General features: G+C 49.4%; 2 protein-coding genes across 7 annotated transcripts; both read left to right on the forward strand.

Moving 5' to 3' along the window:
* The first annotated feature begins 1,727 nt into the window (after nucleotides 1-1,727).
* On the forward strand, nucleotides 1,728-11,815 carry CARD9 (caspase recruitment domain family member 9). 6 transcript variants are annotated; one of them, XM_075716984.1, is made up of 13 exons: nucleotides 1,728-1,798; nucleotides 2,001-2,227; nucleotides 3,371-3,508; nucleotides 3,956-4,281; nucleotides 4,703-4,882; nucleotides 5,036-5,188; nucleotides 5,673-5,798; nucleotides 5,920-6,111; nucleotides 7,252-7,293; nucleotides 7,917-7,962; nucleotides 9,385-9,452; nucleotides 10,608-10,690; nucleotides 11,579-11,815. In XM_075716984.1, exons 2-13 carry the CDS (start codon nucleotides 2,044-2,046, stop codon nucleotides 11,667-11,669), a joined length of 1,629 nt encoding a protein of 542 aa, XP_075573099.1. In that variant the 5' UTR covers nucleotides 1,728-1,798; nucleotides 2,001-2,043; the 3' UTR covers nucleotides 11,670-11,815. The 6 variants fall into 6 exon arrangements, with proteins under 6 accessions (XP_075573099.1, XP_075573100.1, XP_075573102.1 ...); XM_075716985.1 differs by having other exon boundaries at nucleotides 5,039-5,188; XM_075716987.1 differs by lacking the exon at nucleotides 3,371-3,508.
* Nucleotides 11,816-12,139: 324 nt separating this feature from the next.
* On the forward strand, nucleotides 12,140-13,758 carry DNLZ (DNL-type zinc finger). Its single transcript, XM_075716991.1, is given in 4 exon segments — nucleotides 12,140-12,196; nucleotides 12,199-12,378; nucleotides 12,687-12,826; nucleotides 13,477-13,758. Coding segments are annotated over 4 exon segments (549 nt in total). The 3' UTR covers nucleotides 13,649-13,758.
* Nucleotides 13,759-18,393: the final 4,635 nt, after the last annotated feature.

Genomic DNA, 18,393 nt, shown 5'->3' on the forward strand with positions numbered 1-18,393 from the left:
AATATAAAGAAAAGCTGCATCCAAGGCAAGTTTTCCCAGAGACAGGACACAGATGAGTGTTGCTAGATCAGGAGAGGAAACGAGGCTTTTGACTGCACAGACTCAGGTTGGTCCATGTAATGCAGAATGGTTTATATTAACAGGGAAAAATCTTTTCTTTTACAGCTCTGAGGTAAGGATGTGGTGTTTATCAACAAGGAAATGCATTTTTTGTAATCTTCTGGGGCTGGTTTGATGTCAGGCAGAGCGCGGAGTGTTTTCTCCATGATAAGTAATGACTAGTTAGTTCTATGTCAGTCCAGCTCATTAAAGTTAACTGACAATGTGATGTGTAACAAGTATGTGCTGAAGATGTTTGGAGTCTTTCTCTGTGCTGGAGCAGAAAAACAATGAAGGTTTGAGATGACCTTGGAGAGAGATGCAGTAAGATGTGTGTGAAATCCCAGCCCCTGTATAGCTGCTCATGGTCAGAACTCTGTTCCCACCCTCCCTGCTCCCTAACAAGATGACTAAAAATGTGAATACTGAGGTTTCTCACAGCCTTCCTGAGCCACTGGAAATGACAATAGCTACTGCAGTCAACTCATACATGTGATATTAACGTAGTAATTAAAGACTGGGATTTCAGAAGGTACTCATTATGGAACAGTCTGACTACAAAGGGGCAAAGAAATAAAAATAAGGCCAGTTCCTTATTTGAAAGGCAAAGCAGCCTGGGGGTAGAAGTGTTGGGGTTTCTGCATCTGTTTACCTGCACACTTCCAGACTGAGAAGTAGTTTTTCTGACCCTGTGGTTAATAGCAGGCTCTTGTCAGGAAGCAGGTAACTAGTAACCTCAGAGTACAGCTGCTGCAGGGGAGCACTGCAGCAAGCTCCCACTAAACACACACAGAGAAGCGCTCTTCATCAACATGAATGCTTCCGTGGCCTCTCGGTGTGTCTGTGTGTTAGTCACACAGGTGGTGTTTGTGAGCATAAATTGCTGAAGCAGCACAGGTGGAATCTGTGAGGTGGGTGTGAGAGGCAGCTGATCTCATGGTTTCCCTGGTGCATGATTTGCACCTCTGTGCTTACAGGGAAAATCGTATACAGCTGTGTGTTCCCCTTTGCACATGGATAACGCACAGCATGCAGAAACAACAGCTTTTGTATGATTACAGCTGAACGCAGTTAAGGCTATTGCCATTGGGGGTTTTCACAGAGGCTTTTGTTGGTGTTGGATTTAGTGACTGTGTGGTGAGACAGCATACAGGGATCTCTTGAATGCTGGGAGACTGAGAAGGAAGAGTGTGAACTGTTCATAAAGCAGAGGCAGCAGCTAATTAGGAGAGCTTTAAAGATGTTTTCACTTCTTCATCTGATGCTTACTTTCAAATTGGAAAGTTGCTGTTTGCCATCAGCTTATCCTGTGTTGTGTCCCACCCTTTTTGTATTGCTTATGGGGATTAATTAATACTAAGGATAGCTGAGCATCTGGAGAACCCCTGGTGAAGTCAGTGAGATTTGACAGCACTTTCTTGGGGTACGCTGTTGGGACTCTAGAGTTAGCTGGATTTTCCTCTATTCATGGGGCTCTCAATGATTTGCCTATTGCCAGTGGACCTGTTGCTAAATAGTTTCACTTTCCTCTTGCAGTGAGATCTGGGAGATGTTCAGCTGGTTGGAGGGAGATCATCAAGCTTTGGTGACTTCCATTTTCTTAGAATTTCACGCTAGAATTTCACGTATGTGCCAGCAGCATTGGTGCTAGCCTCGTGGCTGCTGATATCTCCAGTCTGGTACTGCACTGTTCTTTCAGGTATGACTGTAGTGCATCACCGTGTTCTGCAGGTGATTTTCAGGCGCTGAGTTAAAGACCACGTGGGAAAGGCGTTCCTGTATCTAAAAGACACTTTTCCTTTCTCAGTCTGTTAACATACCTGGTTTCACCACCACCACCCCGCAACTACTCTAGGAGGCTTACAGTCTGCTTGTTTGTTTTCTGTTTTTGTTTTTTCAAGACACGACAACACTGCTTACTAATACTTCTCACTCATCACCAACATGCTGGAAGAAGATAGCGATGAGACGTGTTGGAATAATCTGGAGAACTTCCGTGTGAAGCTGATCTCTGTGATAGATCCTTCCCGTATAACACCCTATCTTCGCCAGTGCAAAGTGATCAGCCATGATGATGAGGAACAAGTTCTTAATGACCCCAGCCTGGTCATGCGCAAACGGAAGGCAGGTGGGTGAAGTGCAGCCTTTGGCTCCGTGGATGCTCCCGTGCTCTGTCGACTCTTGGGAGCAGATTGGAACAGAGTGCTAACGGACTGGGCCTGCAGGAACGCATTGCTTCTAGGTCACTACCTGCCTGTGCTTAGACGCAAACATTGCAGGCACTGCTAAGCAGCCCCTTTCCCCTCCCCTTCTCCAGCACATCATTGTGGGGAGAGGAGGAATGGACATGGCTCTATCAATGCATTCCCGAGCTGTTGTAAGGGTAACGGGAACACAGAGGGTGTGCGGCCTTTCGGTGTTCTGGGTCTCTAGATTAGCATAAGGGAGGGAGTTGCTTTGGTTTGACCCACAAGGGTATTCTTGTGTAACAATTTTGCAGGGGGAGATTTCCAACATTAATGCAGCATGTATTGTCTCTCGTTCCTATCTTCCGGTGTTTGAGGGAACACTGGCAGCACATTAAATAAATTCTTTGTGACTGTTCTATACAGTCCTGGTCTTGTTCCAACCAGAGAGAATGACAGAATTCATTATGCTATTAGTACATCCTTTGGATTGGATTAACTCTTATTGATAAATTACTGAGGGTCATTGAAAAAAAATTATTTTCCCTGTTTTCCAGATTGGAAAACTGCAAAACACAGAAAAGAAGCCCCCTGGGCTGGATTTCATAGAGTATTTCTAGACAAAGCAGGGAACTGAGCTCAAAGTCTTTTTGGTCCAGGCCGTCTTGGGCTTGTCCCTGCTACCTCTCTAGTTACGCACAGCATTCTTACACTAGTGGCCATTTTTTCCATTATTTGCCTCTGGTATTTGGAAGTGGAGCTCTGAGCTGCAGAAACTGTTGTGGTGCTTTGTTTTAACTTAGCTTTTCTGTAATTATCAGCAGAATAACATAAAGGGCTCTTCTGAGATCTGCTTTTTGCACCCACTGTAGTAGGAGCTAGGTACAAGGGCTAAGTTTTAACTGTTCCTTCACAGTTAAAATCCTTCTGTGTAGTTACTGGGCAATTGGTTTAGGATTGGCTGGGGGATTTGATCCCAGGGACTTCAATCTGCATGTGGAGAAAGTGGAGCAATTTTTTTGTTACATTAGAAATAGGTAAAGAGATAAATAAACGAATAGAACATCCTGTTGCTATTATTTCAGGTGTTCTTCTTGATATTCTTCAGCGAACAGGACACAAGGGCTTTGAGGCGTTTATGGAGAGTCTTGAGCTTTATTACCCACAACTATATAAGAAAATAACTGGCAAGGAGCCCAGCAGGGTTTTCTCTATGATTATAGGTAAGGTTTGTGTTCTGAACAAACAGTTCTTCATTTGGTATTGCTGTGCAAGTGAAGGGAGGAATCACCTCTGCTTTTGCCTCTCCCCAGCTTCGGTGAGCAGAGTCGGGAGTGTTCCATGGCTTGCTCCCTGTGTGCTTCGGAAGGGTCCTGGCAAGAATGGCCCTGCTGTCTGGCGACACAGGCTGGACCTGGGAGGGTGGAGGAGGAAGCAGAAGGGTCAATTCTTCCTTCTGCCTGTTCTGTCAGTGACACTGTGGTGTAGAAAGGCACAGAGCAGGGGGGAAACAGCGGGGATAATTTGATCACACGTGTCTTCAGGGTTTGCATGCTTGTGCTGGCATGTGATGATCCTGAGCTGCAGTGATATGTGGGTAGGAACCTGTGCTGTATGTGTGTCCGGGGAGCAGACAGGACAGTGGTGGCTGATGCCTGTCCACCAAACAGACACCGCTGGGGAATCCGGCCTGAGCCAGCTCCTGATGAATGAGATCATGAAGCTGCAGAGCACCGTGCAGGAGGAGCGGCGGAAGGCCCAGGAGCTCACCATGTGGCTGCACACCAAAGAGGACACGATCAGAGAGATGTGGGTGAGAGACAGCCTGCTCCGCAAGCACCAAGAGCGGGCGCAGAAGATGAAGGAGGAGAGGGACAGCCTGAGCAAGGAGCTGCGGAAGTGCAAGGACGAGAACTACAACCTGGCAATGAGCTATGCCAAACAGAGCGAGGAGAAGAGCACTGCCCTCATGAAGAACCGGGACCTGATCCTAGAGGTCAGTCACCCTTTTCTAAAGCTTCCCCCTTCTTACCTGATCCCTGGAAGGCTGTGCTGTGCACCAGGATTGTTTTTGCCCAAGATAGTCTGGACCAGTCCAGCATGAGATTCTGTGCATCTTCTCTAGCAGGTGGCATGTCTTGGTTGTCCCTAGCTCAGCCCTGTAGGTCCATGTATTACAAGTTATGCTGTGAAGAACTAACAGTCTTCCCCTCATTCAAGACTGGGCCCTCTCACAAGAGCAACGTGGATCCATTTAGCACACAAGCAGGTCTCTGGTCCCCAGAGCACCAAGCGTCCTGAGGAAAACAAAGCTGGGGAGAAACTTGCCCCATGTTTGTCTGGAGAATGGAGTGAGAACTGTTTTTTCAGGCCAGAGTTTTCTCTTCGTAACTGATGAGCTCTGAATCTTCTTGTAGATCGATCACTTGAAGCACAGCCTCATGAAGGCTGAGGATGACTGCAAACTGGAGCGTAAGCACACGATGAAACTGAAGCACGCCATAGAGCAGCGTCCAAGCCATGAGGTGATGTGGGAGATCCAGCAGGAGAAGGAGTTGCTCTTGGCCAAGAATCAGGAGCTGGAGAACACTCTCCAGGTTGGTGGGGGTGGTTGGATACGGACTCCTGAGAAGTAATTATTTGCAGCAGCCAGGGCAGCGATGGGGCTGCACTGAAGATTGTGTGGGTCGGCGGTGGCCTTGTTCTCCCAAGTCAATAGGTGGTTGCTGTATCTCACTTTTTTTGTCCAGCAGGTTGCCAGGGAACAGAATTTGGAGAAGAGCCTCTCCAATGAGACGCTGGAGAATGATTGTAGCCAGATACTAGAAGAACGCCGGGAGCTGATGAACACCATTTACAGCCTTCGCAAGGAGCTGCGGCAAGCTGAGGTGCTCCAAGACAAAGTACGTGATGCATTGCAAATTCCTGCTGAGGGTCAGCGGCTAAGACAGGCAGATGAAGCACCTGCAATATCTTGCCTGTGGGGCAGAGGAGCTGCTCAGCAGCAATCTTTGCTGCTTCTACTCTAGTGTCTGTGTTATAGTTTGCTGAAAAAAGGCATGCTAATATTTTAGCATTCTGTGTCTCCGGCATTAACTGTTGCCTGTTAATGTCTGTGTTAATTAACAGTCCCTGCTTCAGCCTGGCAGGTAATGGGAGCTTTTGTCATGATTGACAGCTCAGGTACATGTAAGTCCATCATGTTAGCAGTCCTCCTAGTCATGCTGACCAACCTTCTGGTTGGCCTTGTTCCAACTAGACAGTCTGGCTGAACTTTGACGTTGCGTGGAGGTCTGGCCATAGCAATCTGTGGCACAGAGCAGAAGCGGTGAGAGTCTAGCTCAGGCTCTTCCCACAAGCAGGGTGCTTTTGACCTTGTCTCAACAGTACGCAGAGGAAAAAGAGATGCTTGAACTACAGTGCACGTCTCTGAGGAAGGACTCACAGATGTATAAAAAACGGATTGAAGCTGTCTTGCAGCAGATGGAGGAAGTGGCTTCAGAAAGAGACCAGGTGATAAAACATTCCTCTTGGACCTGCTACTAATCCCTGCTTCGCTGCTTGAAGTGGGCAGATACCGTAACTCTGAATGTACTGCTGTGTGACATGCCATGCGTGTTGTCCCTTATACCAGGCACTCCTGACGCGAGAACAGTTCTATATGCAGTACTCCAAGAACCTGGTTGAGAGGGATGCTTACCGCAAGCAGATTCGGGAACTGGGGGAGCGATGTGACGAAATGCAACTGCAGCTCTTCCAAAAGGAGAGTCAGTTACTGGCTACTGAAGCCAAGATGAAAAGGTTGCAACTGGAGCTACCCACACCGGTATGGCTGCAGGGTTGTCATCTGTGTGATGGGTTGGGAAGCTGAGTATAGGGCCAGAGTGTGGCTGTTCCAAGGCCTTCGCACCTAACCAGTTCGAATTCAGCAGGCAGTGGCCAGCTGCGTGGGTAACCATTTCCATGCACATGCTGAGTTTAGAAAAATGAAAGATGTGATGTTTCCTGTTACCTCACCCTGGTTCCAGGCATGGATAAGCTGGACTGATTCAAGCTGAGGCCTTCTGTGTTTGTGTTTGAAGCATGTCCAGAGATGACGAGGGGATCCTCAACTACCAAAGAGTGAACTCTATTTAGAGACCATGTGTGAGCCATTTGGATGAAATGGGAACAGCGTGTAAGGGCACTAAAGTTTCTGGAATTAAATTAGATATACAAGGGCTTTTAATTAATGTGGCATCTTGTGTACTTTCTCCAAGTGGTCAGACAGGAGTGTAGGAGGGAGGAAGTCCACACTTCCCTGTTTTCTGGAGCTTTCAGTCTCCAGACTTACGTAAGTACTTCACTTACGACCACTTCCTCACTTATAAGGTGTCGTGGTTTAGCCCCAGCCAGCAACTAAGCACCACGCAGCCGCTCGCTCACTCCCCATGCCCCGGTGGAATAGGGGAGAGAATCGGAGGAGTAAGAGTGAGAAACACTCCTGGGTTGAGATAAGAACAGTTTAATAGTTGAAATAAAGTAAAATAGTAATGATAATAATAACACTATAATAATAATAATATACAAAGCAAGTGATGCACAATGCAATTGCTCACCACCCGCTGACCGATACCCAGCCAGTTCCCGAGCAGCGATCGCCGCTCCCTGGCCACCCCCCCCCCCAGTTTCTATACTGAGCATGACGTCACATGGTATGGAATAGCCCTTTGGCCAGTTTGGATCAACTATTCTGGCTGTGCCCCCTCCCAGTTTCTTGTGCCCCTGGCAGAGCATGGGAAGCTGAAAAGTCCTTGACTAGCATAAGCAGTACTGAGCAACAACTAAAACATCAGTGTGTTATCAACATTCTTCTCCTACTAAATCCAAAACACAGCACTATGCCTGCTACTAGGAAGAAAACTAACTCTATTCCAGCTGAAACCAGGACATAAGGAATGATTAATTTATACTGGTTTTATTTCAGACCTCTGACCTGGACGATACCTCCTCCAGAGATTCCCAGGAAGTGAGTAGGGTGCCTTGTTTACCTTTTACTTTATCCTGGGATGGTTTCAAATTCCTCACTTGTGCTCAGTTCCCTAAGTAAAAGCAGTTTTCAGTCCATGGCTCAGGCTCATTTCAGTGATATCAAAAAGTACAGAGGCGGCAAAACAGACCAGTGACAGAATCTCCCTGTGTCCTGAGATTTCTAAGTGTAGGACACAGTTATGGCGTTAGTCAGGAAGATTTGTTGAGTCTAAGCACGTCAGGGGAATTGAATTATTTTGAGTTGCTTCTAATTGTGTCTCTTGTGGGAGAACAAGCAAAAATAAGTCTTACCCTGGGGACACCTGTAGTACAGAATTTTCACTTAGTTCATAACTTCAGTGTGGAAGTGACTGGCACATTGTCTGGAAGCTAGAGGTATAAATGAAGCCAAAGGAACCGGATCTATCTTTGGAGGATAAATCCATGAGTAGATCTGTAATTTCTGGCTCAGTCTCCCTGTTTTGCTGACAGCAAGATGCACTAAGGAAAGGTCGGTTCTATGCATGTCCTGTTTCTTACATACCTCCATCTCTTCCTAGCTACTGTGTGAGATAGAGTAAGGGGCAGTTCTCATGTTCTTGCTTTGTTTCTGTCCCATAGCTTACTCTTCACGGTCACCTAGATGAAGATACACAGCCGACTAAAAGTAAGGCTTTTCTTGGAAAAACGTGGAATAGAATTCTTGAGAGGATGGCCCAGTGTTTCAAAGGGACAGGAAAAGACATTCCTGGATTTTATTTTTAGTGAAGAACAGGTAGTCTGACTGGCGACTGTGAGAGATGCTTCTCTGTGGGGTGTGCTTGGCACTCTGAGTAAGACCTCCTTGACATGACTCAGAATAGGTACCCATAAATCAAGGCATTCTGCCATGCCACCATCTTTCTCACCTATAAAAAGGAGAACATGCCCACATGCTGGGAACAGTGAATGCTTGTAAAGGTTTTTCAAGAGAAAAAGCTCCACAGGCTGTCTCTGAAAGTGCCTTTCATATAGCTGAATGAGCTGGGAAAAGTGGTATCATTAGACCATCCTAGGACCTCGAGTCTTATTTTTTGAGGTAATCTGTCTACTGAATTTGTCCAGGAAAAATCACCTGGTGCCTTTGGGAAATAGCTCCTGGGTGCCTCCCCCGCCCCACTCCTCTTGCATTTGTGGCAGAGCTGAGAATGGAACATTCTTCTACTTCAGCTGGACCATGTGGCTTTCTCCAGGGATTTTTCCCTCCCCTCTTCCCTTTTATGTTGCAGGCTATTGTCACAAAAACAGAACCACGTAGTTAATGCTGTCACTGGTTCTCTTTCTGTGGCATCCCCAGTGGAAATGATTTAGCAGCATGGAAAGGAATTAACAGGCTCCTCTAAGAACCTGAAATTCTCTTTCAAAACATGTTGAGAAAGGACGGAAACTAGCACAGTAGAAGAAATGTTCTCGTTTGATCTCCTGGAAGGTCTAAATGAGCTTTTCATTCATTGAAATGAGCTTTTCATTCATTTCATTCATTGAGATGAATGAAATTTTTCACAAAAGCTAAACAACACTGATCCAAAAAGCCTTTTATTATTTTACCTCGCTCAGTTCAAAAACATGTATCACATTACCTGATCACTACATAAGGCATTTCACTAAAATATGCTCTGATATTAAGTGCCTTGATGGGCACAACTTAATTGTTGGGGACCAGGGACAAATTATGGTTAAAGCAACGATTAACATGATTTCTCATGGTGACCTCTAACATGATTTTTTTTTTTAATGATGCTAAGCAGGTTTGGTTTGCTCCTGCATAAGCAGAAACTAGAAAGCTGCTGTCTCTTTCTGAGCCTGATGGGGAACTCCATCATGCTAAGCAAGATTCAGGGGTCAAGTAAAATGAGAAGTGACTTGTATATTGATCACAGGACTGAATCCTGAACATTTTGAGGCTTGTTTTCAGTTCTGCTGTTGACTCTGTGTAGTGCTGGGCAGCTGTTCCTTTACAGCTATTGCTGTTTGATGAACTGGTGGAGGGAGAAGTTAACTTTGCAATGGCAACTATGACTAAAGCTGTGATTTCTCCTTCTCTTGGAAGATTGCCCCGAAGGACAAAATGAGCAATTTAGCACTCGAGAGAGCAGTCTGCCTCCAAAGTCACCCAGTGTAAGAGAATCTTTGTGGGCTCTTCTATACTATGACTGGGGTTTGTGATCTTTTAATATTCTTGTTAATGATGGATTTACCAGGTTTGAGAAGCATGTAAGCAGCTACTGCTTTTCCAAAATCTGAGCACTTTGTGCACATCACCCTCCAAAAAGGGTGAGCTCCAAACAGCAGAACACGTACGGTGGTTATTTCTCCATCTGTGCCTAGAAGCTTCTAATTACTTTCTGGCCTTCATCTCTGGGTATGGATGTTTTCCAGTTTAATTGTCTGCAGTATCACTATCGGTACAGGAAACAGAATCCCAAATTTACAAATGGGAGAGAATGAAGATGGTAAAATTATGTGAAACAGATGGATTACCATCCTGCACAGACAATAGTGGACAGCCCAGAAAGGAACATGAGGTACTTCATTCTGCCGGCCCAAGCAGATGCAGGAAGCTAGCTGTACACTGTAGACTGCTTTCCTGGATGAGGGTTTTGGCCTCAAGCTGCATCAGGGGAGGTTTAGATTGGATATTAGGAGAAATTTCTTCATGGAAAGAGTGGTCAAGCATTGGAACAGGCTGCCCAGAGAGGTGGTGGAGTCACCACCCTGGAGGTGTTCAAAAAACGGGCAGACATGGCACTCTGGGACATGGTTTAGTGGGCATGGCAGTGTTGGGTTGATGGTTGGACTGATGATCTTAGAGGTCCTTTCCAACCTTAATGATTCCTAGTTTTACTTTCATTAAAAAATAATCCAGCCACCAAGCCAGGAAACATGAAATTAATTATTACTCTACCTTTAATTGTTTTAGTGGTGGACATGGTGTAGTGTTAGGTTAACGATTGGAGTGGATGATCTTAAAGGCCTTTTCCAACCTAAACGATTCTATGATAGTGAACAGCTGTTTCTGGTCATCTAAAGGCATAGGTTCCCAGTTTTTTCTCCTTCATTTAAATGTAAAATGATTCATTGCACAAATAAGCCGGAGAGGAGAAATGACCAAGCTTCTTTGGGTGGTCTGCAGCCTTTCACCCTGCAGAGCCAGATGCAGTACATCGGCCTCAAAACCGGCCACCTTTGCAGAGCAGGTTTGCACTACCTGGTGCTAACATTGATCTGATCTTTGGAGGAACCCAGTTCGTATCTGTTTGTATTTTTTTGCAGTTCAAGGAGTGTGGCTTAGCCAACGAGGAACTGGCAGAAAAGGAGCGGAGGAGGATGAAGGACTGCTTTGAGCGTTACCGAAGGTTGGGACTTTCGTAAGCAGGACTAATTTAGACGTACCCATGTGACTTAACTGATTAGCTTGTTGTATGTATTTCCTCTTTTCTGGCCATCCCCTGTGCCCAAGCTTGATTCATGGAGAGGATATATTCATTACAGAACTTCAGAGGCGCATGCTTCTAGCTGAACTGGTTGAAACTCTTGTTTTAGTACCAGAGGCAGCCAAGATAGCAATGATTGCATTCGCTCTGGACCACGCAGCTGGTTCCACAGCAGGGTAGTGGGGGTGGCTCCAAAGAATTGCTAGTTCAATAAATTTGATAGATTTCTCCTGTGCGAGTGAAATCTGACATTCACTGTCCATCTGACATACTGATGACATTCAGGACCAAGCTCCTATGACCGCGAATGGGAGCAGATTTCCACCCTCTGTCCTCTTCGGATGCTCTTGTTCGAAGGCCTGTTCCCCAAATGCTTGCTGTCTTCACTGATCACTGCCTTTATGGAGCATGAGACCAATGAAAACCTTGTAAAACAGGGACCTTAGTTATAGCGTTAGATAGAAGTGCTCCTAATGGCACTGTAAACGACTCTTCTGACTGTTGACAATACTATTTTTATTGAAGGACTTTGGGTAGGATTTCTTGGCTTCTTCAACCGGGCATCAACAATACACCACACTTCAAGAAATCTAAGAATGTCTTCAACAATTTAGACCAATTCTCTTTACCCTATGCTTGCTACCAGTCACAGCTTTATGTTGGGTGTGCGAGCAAACCGTCACTTTTAAACAAACACTAAAGTGGATTGATACATACTGAACCTCCCCAGTAAACTCCCCAAAGCATTCAAATGCTGTTTGTTTGCAGAAAACCCCTTCTAAAAATGAAAACATCTAGTCTTGTTTTCAGAAAAAGAGCAATGCGAAGGGTACCGAAGAACCGACAGCACGAGGCTGACTGGGAGAACACCACTGGCAGCGACGACACCGAAGGCTCCTGAGAGTGGGAGCCAGCCTGCGAGGGAAACGCCGGCCTGGTCTGGGGGCTGCCGTGCCCTCTGTATTTCTCTCTCAGCGCCCTACTTAAAGCCATCTAAACAAACATTTATCAGAAGTTAATGTTTGTAATGGGACTGTATTTCTTAGCTCCGACGTCCCCTCATCCCCCTCTCTTAGAAACGCAGCAGTGCGAGAGGCGTGCGGTGCACAAACAGGGGTTCAGAGCTGAGGGCCCAAAGCCCCGAGGCTGCGTGTGCGGTGCTCGCTCCGCGCCTGACAACGCCCGGGCTGAGCTGCTCTTTAATTAAAAAGGCGCGACGCCCCAGGGAGCTGGAGCAGCCTCGGCCTGTGCAGGGAGGAGGCTGCCGGTTCTACCGACCGAAGGAGCCGAGGGTGCTGCTCGGTTCCCCGGTGGGGCGGCCTGGGCCGGCGGCTGTGCCCGCCCCCAACATGGCCGCCTCCCGCACCCGACATGGCCGCCGCCCGCACCCGACATGGCCGCCGCCGCCTCAGCGCCCTCCCCTTCCGTGCGCCTGCGCCAGCGCCATGCAGCGCGCGGCGCGGGCGTTGGCGGGGGCCCTGCTCCGCGCCCCGCCGCCATGGCGGCCCCGCCGCCCCCCGCCCGCCCCGCCGCTCCGCCGCCCGGCCTGCAGCTCCGCCGCCCCGGGGCAACCGCGGGCCACGCACTACCGCCTGGTGTACACCTGCAAGGTGGGCCGGGGCGGCGTGTGAGGGGCCGGGGCGGCGCCGGGCGCCGCGGGCTGAGGTAAACGGCGCTGCCCGGAGAGAAGTCCCCTGAGCGGGGGGGCGGCGGGTGGGCCTCCGCCGGGAGCCGGGCCCCGGAGCGCGTTAGTGCGAAGCTGCGCGGCATCGTAACGCGGTCAGGCCGGCTTGCGGTAGTTAGAGCTGAGGGAGGGGGGAGGAAGCCTTTCAGTCAGGTAAATAAAAAGTTTTTTCTCTTAAAAAGCCCGGAAGCTGCGGTTACCGTGGTCATAAAATCCATTTTGTTTGCTTTGTAGGTCTGCCAGACCCGATCAGCAAAAACAATTTCCAAGTTAGCCTACCATAACGGGGTGGTGATAGTGAAGTGTCCCGGCTGCGGGAATCACCACGTCATCGCGGATAACCTGGGATGGTTTTCGGATCTGGAAGGAAAGAGGTAGGTGTGCCAGCCACGCTCTTGTTTCGGAAGGGAAGAGACTGCCGAGCTGTAACTGCGTCCTCCTGAGCCTGATGCGTTATTTCTTTGATGCTTTTAAAATGCAGTTCAAAGAAAACCAGAGTTTTTGCTGGGTGTAATTCTGTTTCATCTGGTCTCTTAAAGCACACAAACCGAGTTTTATCATCTTCTGTAATTTGACCGTCGCTACCTAGGATCCAAATAAACGGTGTAAAGCTGCAGCAGGGGCTGTGTGGCTGGTGCCAGCGGGTGAAATACTACATGTGGGGCTCTGTTCTCCCTCAGGCTTTATCAAATGACTGCTAAGTTTCCCTGGCTAAGCGTTTCAAACGCGTAGGCCCATCTGCTGCTGAACTTCAATGAATTCTAACTCCCTGAGATACCTTTAACAATTTCTGTTTAGCCGTAATTGCTAAATTATGATCCTAATGGATGAAAATAGTCCCAGAAGGTTTGCATGCTTTTATCTGCTTATTTCTCTTTACGGAGAAATACCACGGTAATGCTCATGTGTGATTCACTGCGTGGTGTTAATCCTGAGAGCGAAGCGTGAGAGCGTGAGCCTGCGCTTGACTCTTAGGTCCGGCCTTTGCTGTGGTGTCACTGTTGGTTTTCAAATCGCTGTTAAGGAATATCGAGGAAATCCTGGCAGCTAAAGGGGAGAAGGTGAGACGTGTGGCTGGTGAGGGAGCCTTGGAACTGCTTCTGGAAAGCTCGGCAGATACCGGGTCTCAAGGTCAGCCCACGGAGGGAGAAAGCGGGGAAGCCCCCCCGGAGACGGGCGGCAAGGGACAGACCTGACGAACAGGATTTGTGTCATTCTGCTGATGGCGAGAGAGACTCTTAACGTTTATTCCCTGATTTCAGCGGGAAATTTCTGTGTTTAAAATAAACTCGGGCATTGGTCTTTCTCTATTGTGTGTCTTTATCTTGCGTGGCTTTGCCTTCGATCAAGCTAACGTTTTTAGAGATGGCACGTGGCTGTTTTGCCTGATACTTGTTTTGCTGACTTTTAGGCAAGTCTTGGTACTTCAGCAGTGTCAGGAGCCCTGCTTTGTTCTCTCCTGAGAAGGGAGCCAGTAATTCTTTGTCAGTGTGCTTTGGCCTAGGGAGGTGCAGCTGGGGCTGGAGGCTTTAGCGATGTCTCCTGGCCCGGCCCAGGTGTTGCACGGCAGCAGCTGAGCAGAAGAGGCAGCTGGTACCACCTGAGGAGGATGTGGCCTGACCCTCTGTGAGTTTGCAAAGCCAAAACGACCCTGCAGGAGGGTCGGATCGCTACCTCTTACTGCAGTCATGTGCTGCTTTTGTTCTTTCCCTTGCCGTCTTGCAGAGTTTCGCTTCTGCGCCCCTCGCATCAGGGCTGAAAGTCTGCTGTATTTGTGGGTTCCAGCCCCCGCGCTCAGGAATCCCGCTCGGGGCGATGAGTCGGCGAGCGGCTCCCCAGCGTTGGGGTTATGCAACTTCCTTGTTGGTGAAGGGGAGGATGGGCGTGAAGGCAAAATTAATATTTGTGAAGCATGTTGGAGATAAGCGGAGCACCTAGAAAGTTGTCTTAGAGTTACTTGACAGATATTGAGGTGTTTATTAACGCTACTGCTGTATGTTAAGATCAGTTAGAAGAAAAAATAATAATTAATAAATGAAAAATGTAGGTGTTTACCAGCATGTAACACTCAGGTAGCGATGAATCAGGCGGTGAGGTGATCGTATTGCACTTTGTTAGGGCTTACTTCCTCCGTCTGTGTGAAAGTTTAACTTCCCTTGAGCTGCATTAGCCTGAAGTACAGCGAAGCTTTCTTACGGTTTTACACTGGCAATCAAAGAATAATTCAGGTTGGAAGAGACCTCAGGAGGTTTCTAGTCCAAGCCCCTTGTTCAGAGGAGGATGCTCGGGGTCTTGTCTTGAATACCTCTGAGGATGGAGATCCCACAACCTCTTTGGACCCCTGTTCTGGTATTTGACCGATCCCACAGTGAAAAAAAGACCCAATACCTAACTGAAATTCCCCATGTTTCAGCTTGCGCTTATTACCTTCTTTCCAAACACCGTGCGCTTCTGCAGAGAGCCCGGCTCTCTGTTCTCGACGCCCTCACGGCCACGAGGTACAGAGAGCAGTAAAATCCCCCTCAGCCTTTGTGTCTGCGGGCTGAACAGACCCAGTTCTTTCAGCCGAGCATGTCCAGGCACTCGTGGTCCTTAATCAGCCAAGTATTCAGTGAGGGCATTGCGTGTATTAATGAGTTTACCTCATTTGAATTAAATTTTAGTGATTTTATACATGTTGCGTTATAAGCATGGATCGGAGCGACAGGAAAGTAGTCCTGTTTTGCTGTTGTAAGTTCAGGGTGATGAAACAGCGTTGAGGGGCAGGAAGTCCATCCGTCAGCCGGCTCGTGCGTGTTCAGATCCTGGTGAAATACAGCGTGCCCTGAGCCGACTAGATGCTGGAGTGATCCACGTATTAATTAAGACAGAGGAGTCTTGCATCTTGGAACGTTGCTGCGTGCTCACCCTGTTGTGAGTTGCTGGCGTGTATTAGCACGCTGCCGAAGAGCGGTTATTTTATTGCCTTTTACCTGAAAAATCCACATTCTGCTTCCATCGCACTAATGCCCTTGGGGTGGAACAGAGCAGCTGTTGCGGGATCCGCGTTGCCTCGGAAACAGTTCATTTACAACCTGACGGTTTTATACTGTTTTCCTTACCTTTCTTACCTGTGACTGTGCCCTGGCTACAGAAAGGTGGTGCTAGTTTTTGCTGCGTTACAGTAAAAACCATAGCAAAGTCTGTCCGTGTTGGCTCTTACTAGATTTTAGTGTTTCCTTGGCCCGGCGTCCTCTGGCACTGGGTGCTCGGGAGGCAGGACAGCACGCCCAGCTCTGCAGCACCCAGCTCTGAGGGTGGTGTGGGTTTGCTGCTGCTCCGAAGGTTCAGGCCAAGATCGTGGCCAGAACAGGAGGCAGCAGGTTACAGGGAGTGGGCAAATCTTCAGGGTGAGGCGCTGGCGTGGGGCGCAGAGAGCTCGCTGCTCGCCATTGCCTGTGAAAGGTCCGCAGCAGGCAAGGTGCGTGCGGCGTGCAGCTTTCTGCTGGGAGAGGGTCGCGGTTACGAGAGGGAATTTGCACATAATACAGAAGGTTTTGCTGCTAATGGCTTGCAGGTCAAAAAGGAGTTTTGTGCTCTCTTTTGAAGCGGGTTTTTCTGTAAAATGTTGTCTCACAGGGAAGCGGGGCTGCTCTTGAAAGAGGACAGAGGTGAGCACGCTTCGCCTAGGAGGGGCCCAGCAGACCTTGCGTTAGCCAGACGAGGGAGCGGGGAGAAGCAGCCTTTCCTCTGAGCTGGAGGTGTGTCAGGGTGGGAAAAGAGTGCCGTGAGGGCCTGGTGTGGCAGAGCAGAGAGCGACTGAAGGTGCAGCCGACCAGGGTGAGTCTTTGCGGCACAGAGGAGGCGATTTCAAGGGGGGGCAAAGCAGCATTCACAGGATGGGCAGCAAACACAAAGCTGTTTGCACATTCCTTGAAGCATTTCACTGTGGCTGTTAAGGGACGGATTCTTTTCCTGAATCCTGTCCCGTGAGAGCTTTTCGGCAAAATGACAAATACTTCGCTGCTTGTTTTCTGCCTCTTTGAGCAAAGCCTCCTTTTGTAGTGCAGTCAAATTCCAGAGTCAATCTGGCCAGTGTGGGACTCTGGACGGGTCGGGTCCGTTAGCTGCGGGGGTTCCTGGTGTCCTGGCCCACGCCCAGCAGAAGGGCAGTGGTGTTTGGTAAAGGTGGTTGCGACGGGGGCCCTGCGGGGCTGGGAGGCCAGGGGTGACGGGGCGTGCTGCGGGAGGGCCTTTGCGCAGGCCCAAACAGGAGGGAGCCTGGGGGTGCAGAGGCTCATTAGTTGGGGTGGGGGGGCTACCTGACATAACCCTCTGCTGCTTTTTGCTACCATCGTGCATAGATGCGTTGTGCGTGCTGCGCGGGACCGTGCCTCCCACTGCCTCCCGCCAAGATGGCAGAGCCAAATCCCGCTGCCACGCTTGGCCGTGCTGCGGAGGGCTCGGCTGTACCGAGGAGCCTCTCCGGCGGATTTGCCTGCCTTGCCGAAGCAGCGACCGGGCAGGTATGTTTCTTTTCCTGTAGCGTCAGTGCAGGCAGTGAGGACAGGCACTGGGGGCTGTGAAACGAATCGCCGCTTTGTGCTGCTTGCATAGGGTTTAACATCGGTGGGTTCTGGGCCTCCAGGTCCTGCTGTAGCGTAGGCGGAGGCACGCGGCGAGGGTAAGCGAGCCCTCCGCTCAAAACCCTGTGTGCGGGTGTCTACGCTGTGTCCCTGGGCTGGGATATTCAGTGTAGGGATGGCCCTGCTGTACCGCAAAGCCGTGCAGGAGTTAACAGCCCACAGCTGTGTCCTGGCCTAGCGGGGTCCCAGGAGATCCCTATGGAGAGCTGCCGAAAGCTGTCCGACTCCAGACTGAAATTTACAGTGCCTGGGTGCGCCGGGCCAGCGCATCCCTTCCTGCAGGCTGAGAGCCTTTCCAGCCAGATGAAGATTGATGCCGGCTGGAGCAGTAACAGCGTGAGGCGCTGGGGACGGGTTGAGGTAAGTGCGGACACTCAGCCCTGACGTGACTTGGCCGATGAGCAATACAAAAATCCCCACAGGCCTGACATTAGCCCTGTCTGGCAAGTGGCTCTCAGGGCATGTGTACAGCTGAGGAGGAGAGATCAGTATCTTGTGTTTCTGCTGGTTTTTGGTTTGTGTGTTTTTTTTTTTTTAAACTTCCTCTTCACCTCCAGACCTGCACCAGGGACAGCACCCTGCACTGTAGCAACTAACTCATGCTTTACAGCTGCTGCAGCAGTGCTCCGCAGTCCAAAGCCAAACAGCGTGTCGGTCCACCTGCACAGGCCCCAGCAATCCTGTGGCTATCCGGCGGGTGTCAGCATCGGAGAGCTCTTCCCTACGTGGGACAAAGCTCTGCTGGCCTGGGTGGCTTGGCAGCGTGGGAGAGGGCAGGGCTGGCACTGGACACTGGTGCGCTCTGCTGTGGCAGGGTACAGCAGGTTACCAAGCAGCGCTGCTCTGGCAGTTCAGTGACAGCCATTGCCTCCTGCTCACAGGGGCTCAATTTCTCTTTGGTAGGTGCTCTGAGAGAGAGAATATTTACTGGAGAGCAAGTGCTCCCTTCCCCAGTGGCCAAGGACAGAGAGAGAAACCGCAGGTGAGGCCCTGTTACTCACTCTCAGGGAGTTCACCTGTTCCTGGGAATCTAAGCCTCTGTCCTTTGCATATCTGGGGGCAGGGTTCTGTCCCCAAGTCACACACAGAGACTTCTAGCACAGAGCTTCTTATGTCCGGGCACTGAGAGGCATGAGAATGCCTGCTGAGAACGAGCTGGTGGCTCTTCATTAATCTTTGATCAGGACTGGCAGCGGCCAGCACAAGTTAGCCAGGCGTGGGAAGCCCAGCTGTGACTTGGCTTTATCCTCACAGGGCTCAGGATCCAAAATCTGCTGCTCTCAGGCCCGCTTTCTAGCGAAGTCTAATGGCCTGCT

The sequence above is a fragment of the Pelecanus crispus genome, chromosome 9 (genome assembly GCF_030463565.1).
Source record: "Pelecanus crispus isolate bPelCri1 chromosome 9, bPelCri1.pri, whole genome shotgun sequence".
Taxonomy (NCBI): Eukaryota; Metazoa; Chordata; class Aves; order Pelecaniformes; family Pelecanidae; genus Pelecanus; species Pelecanus crispus.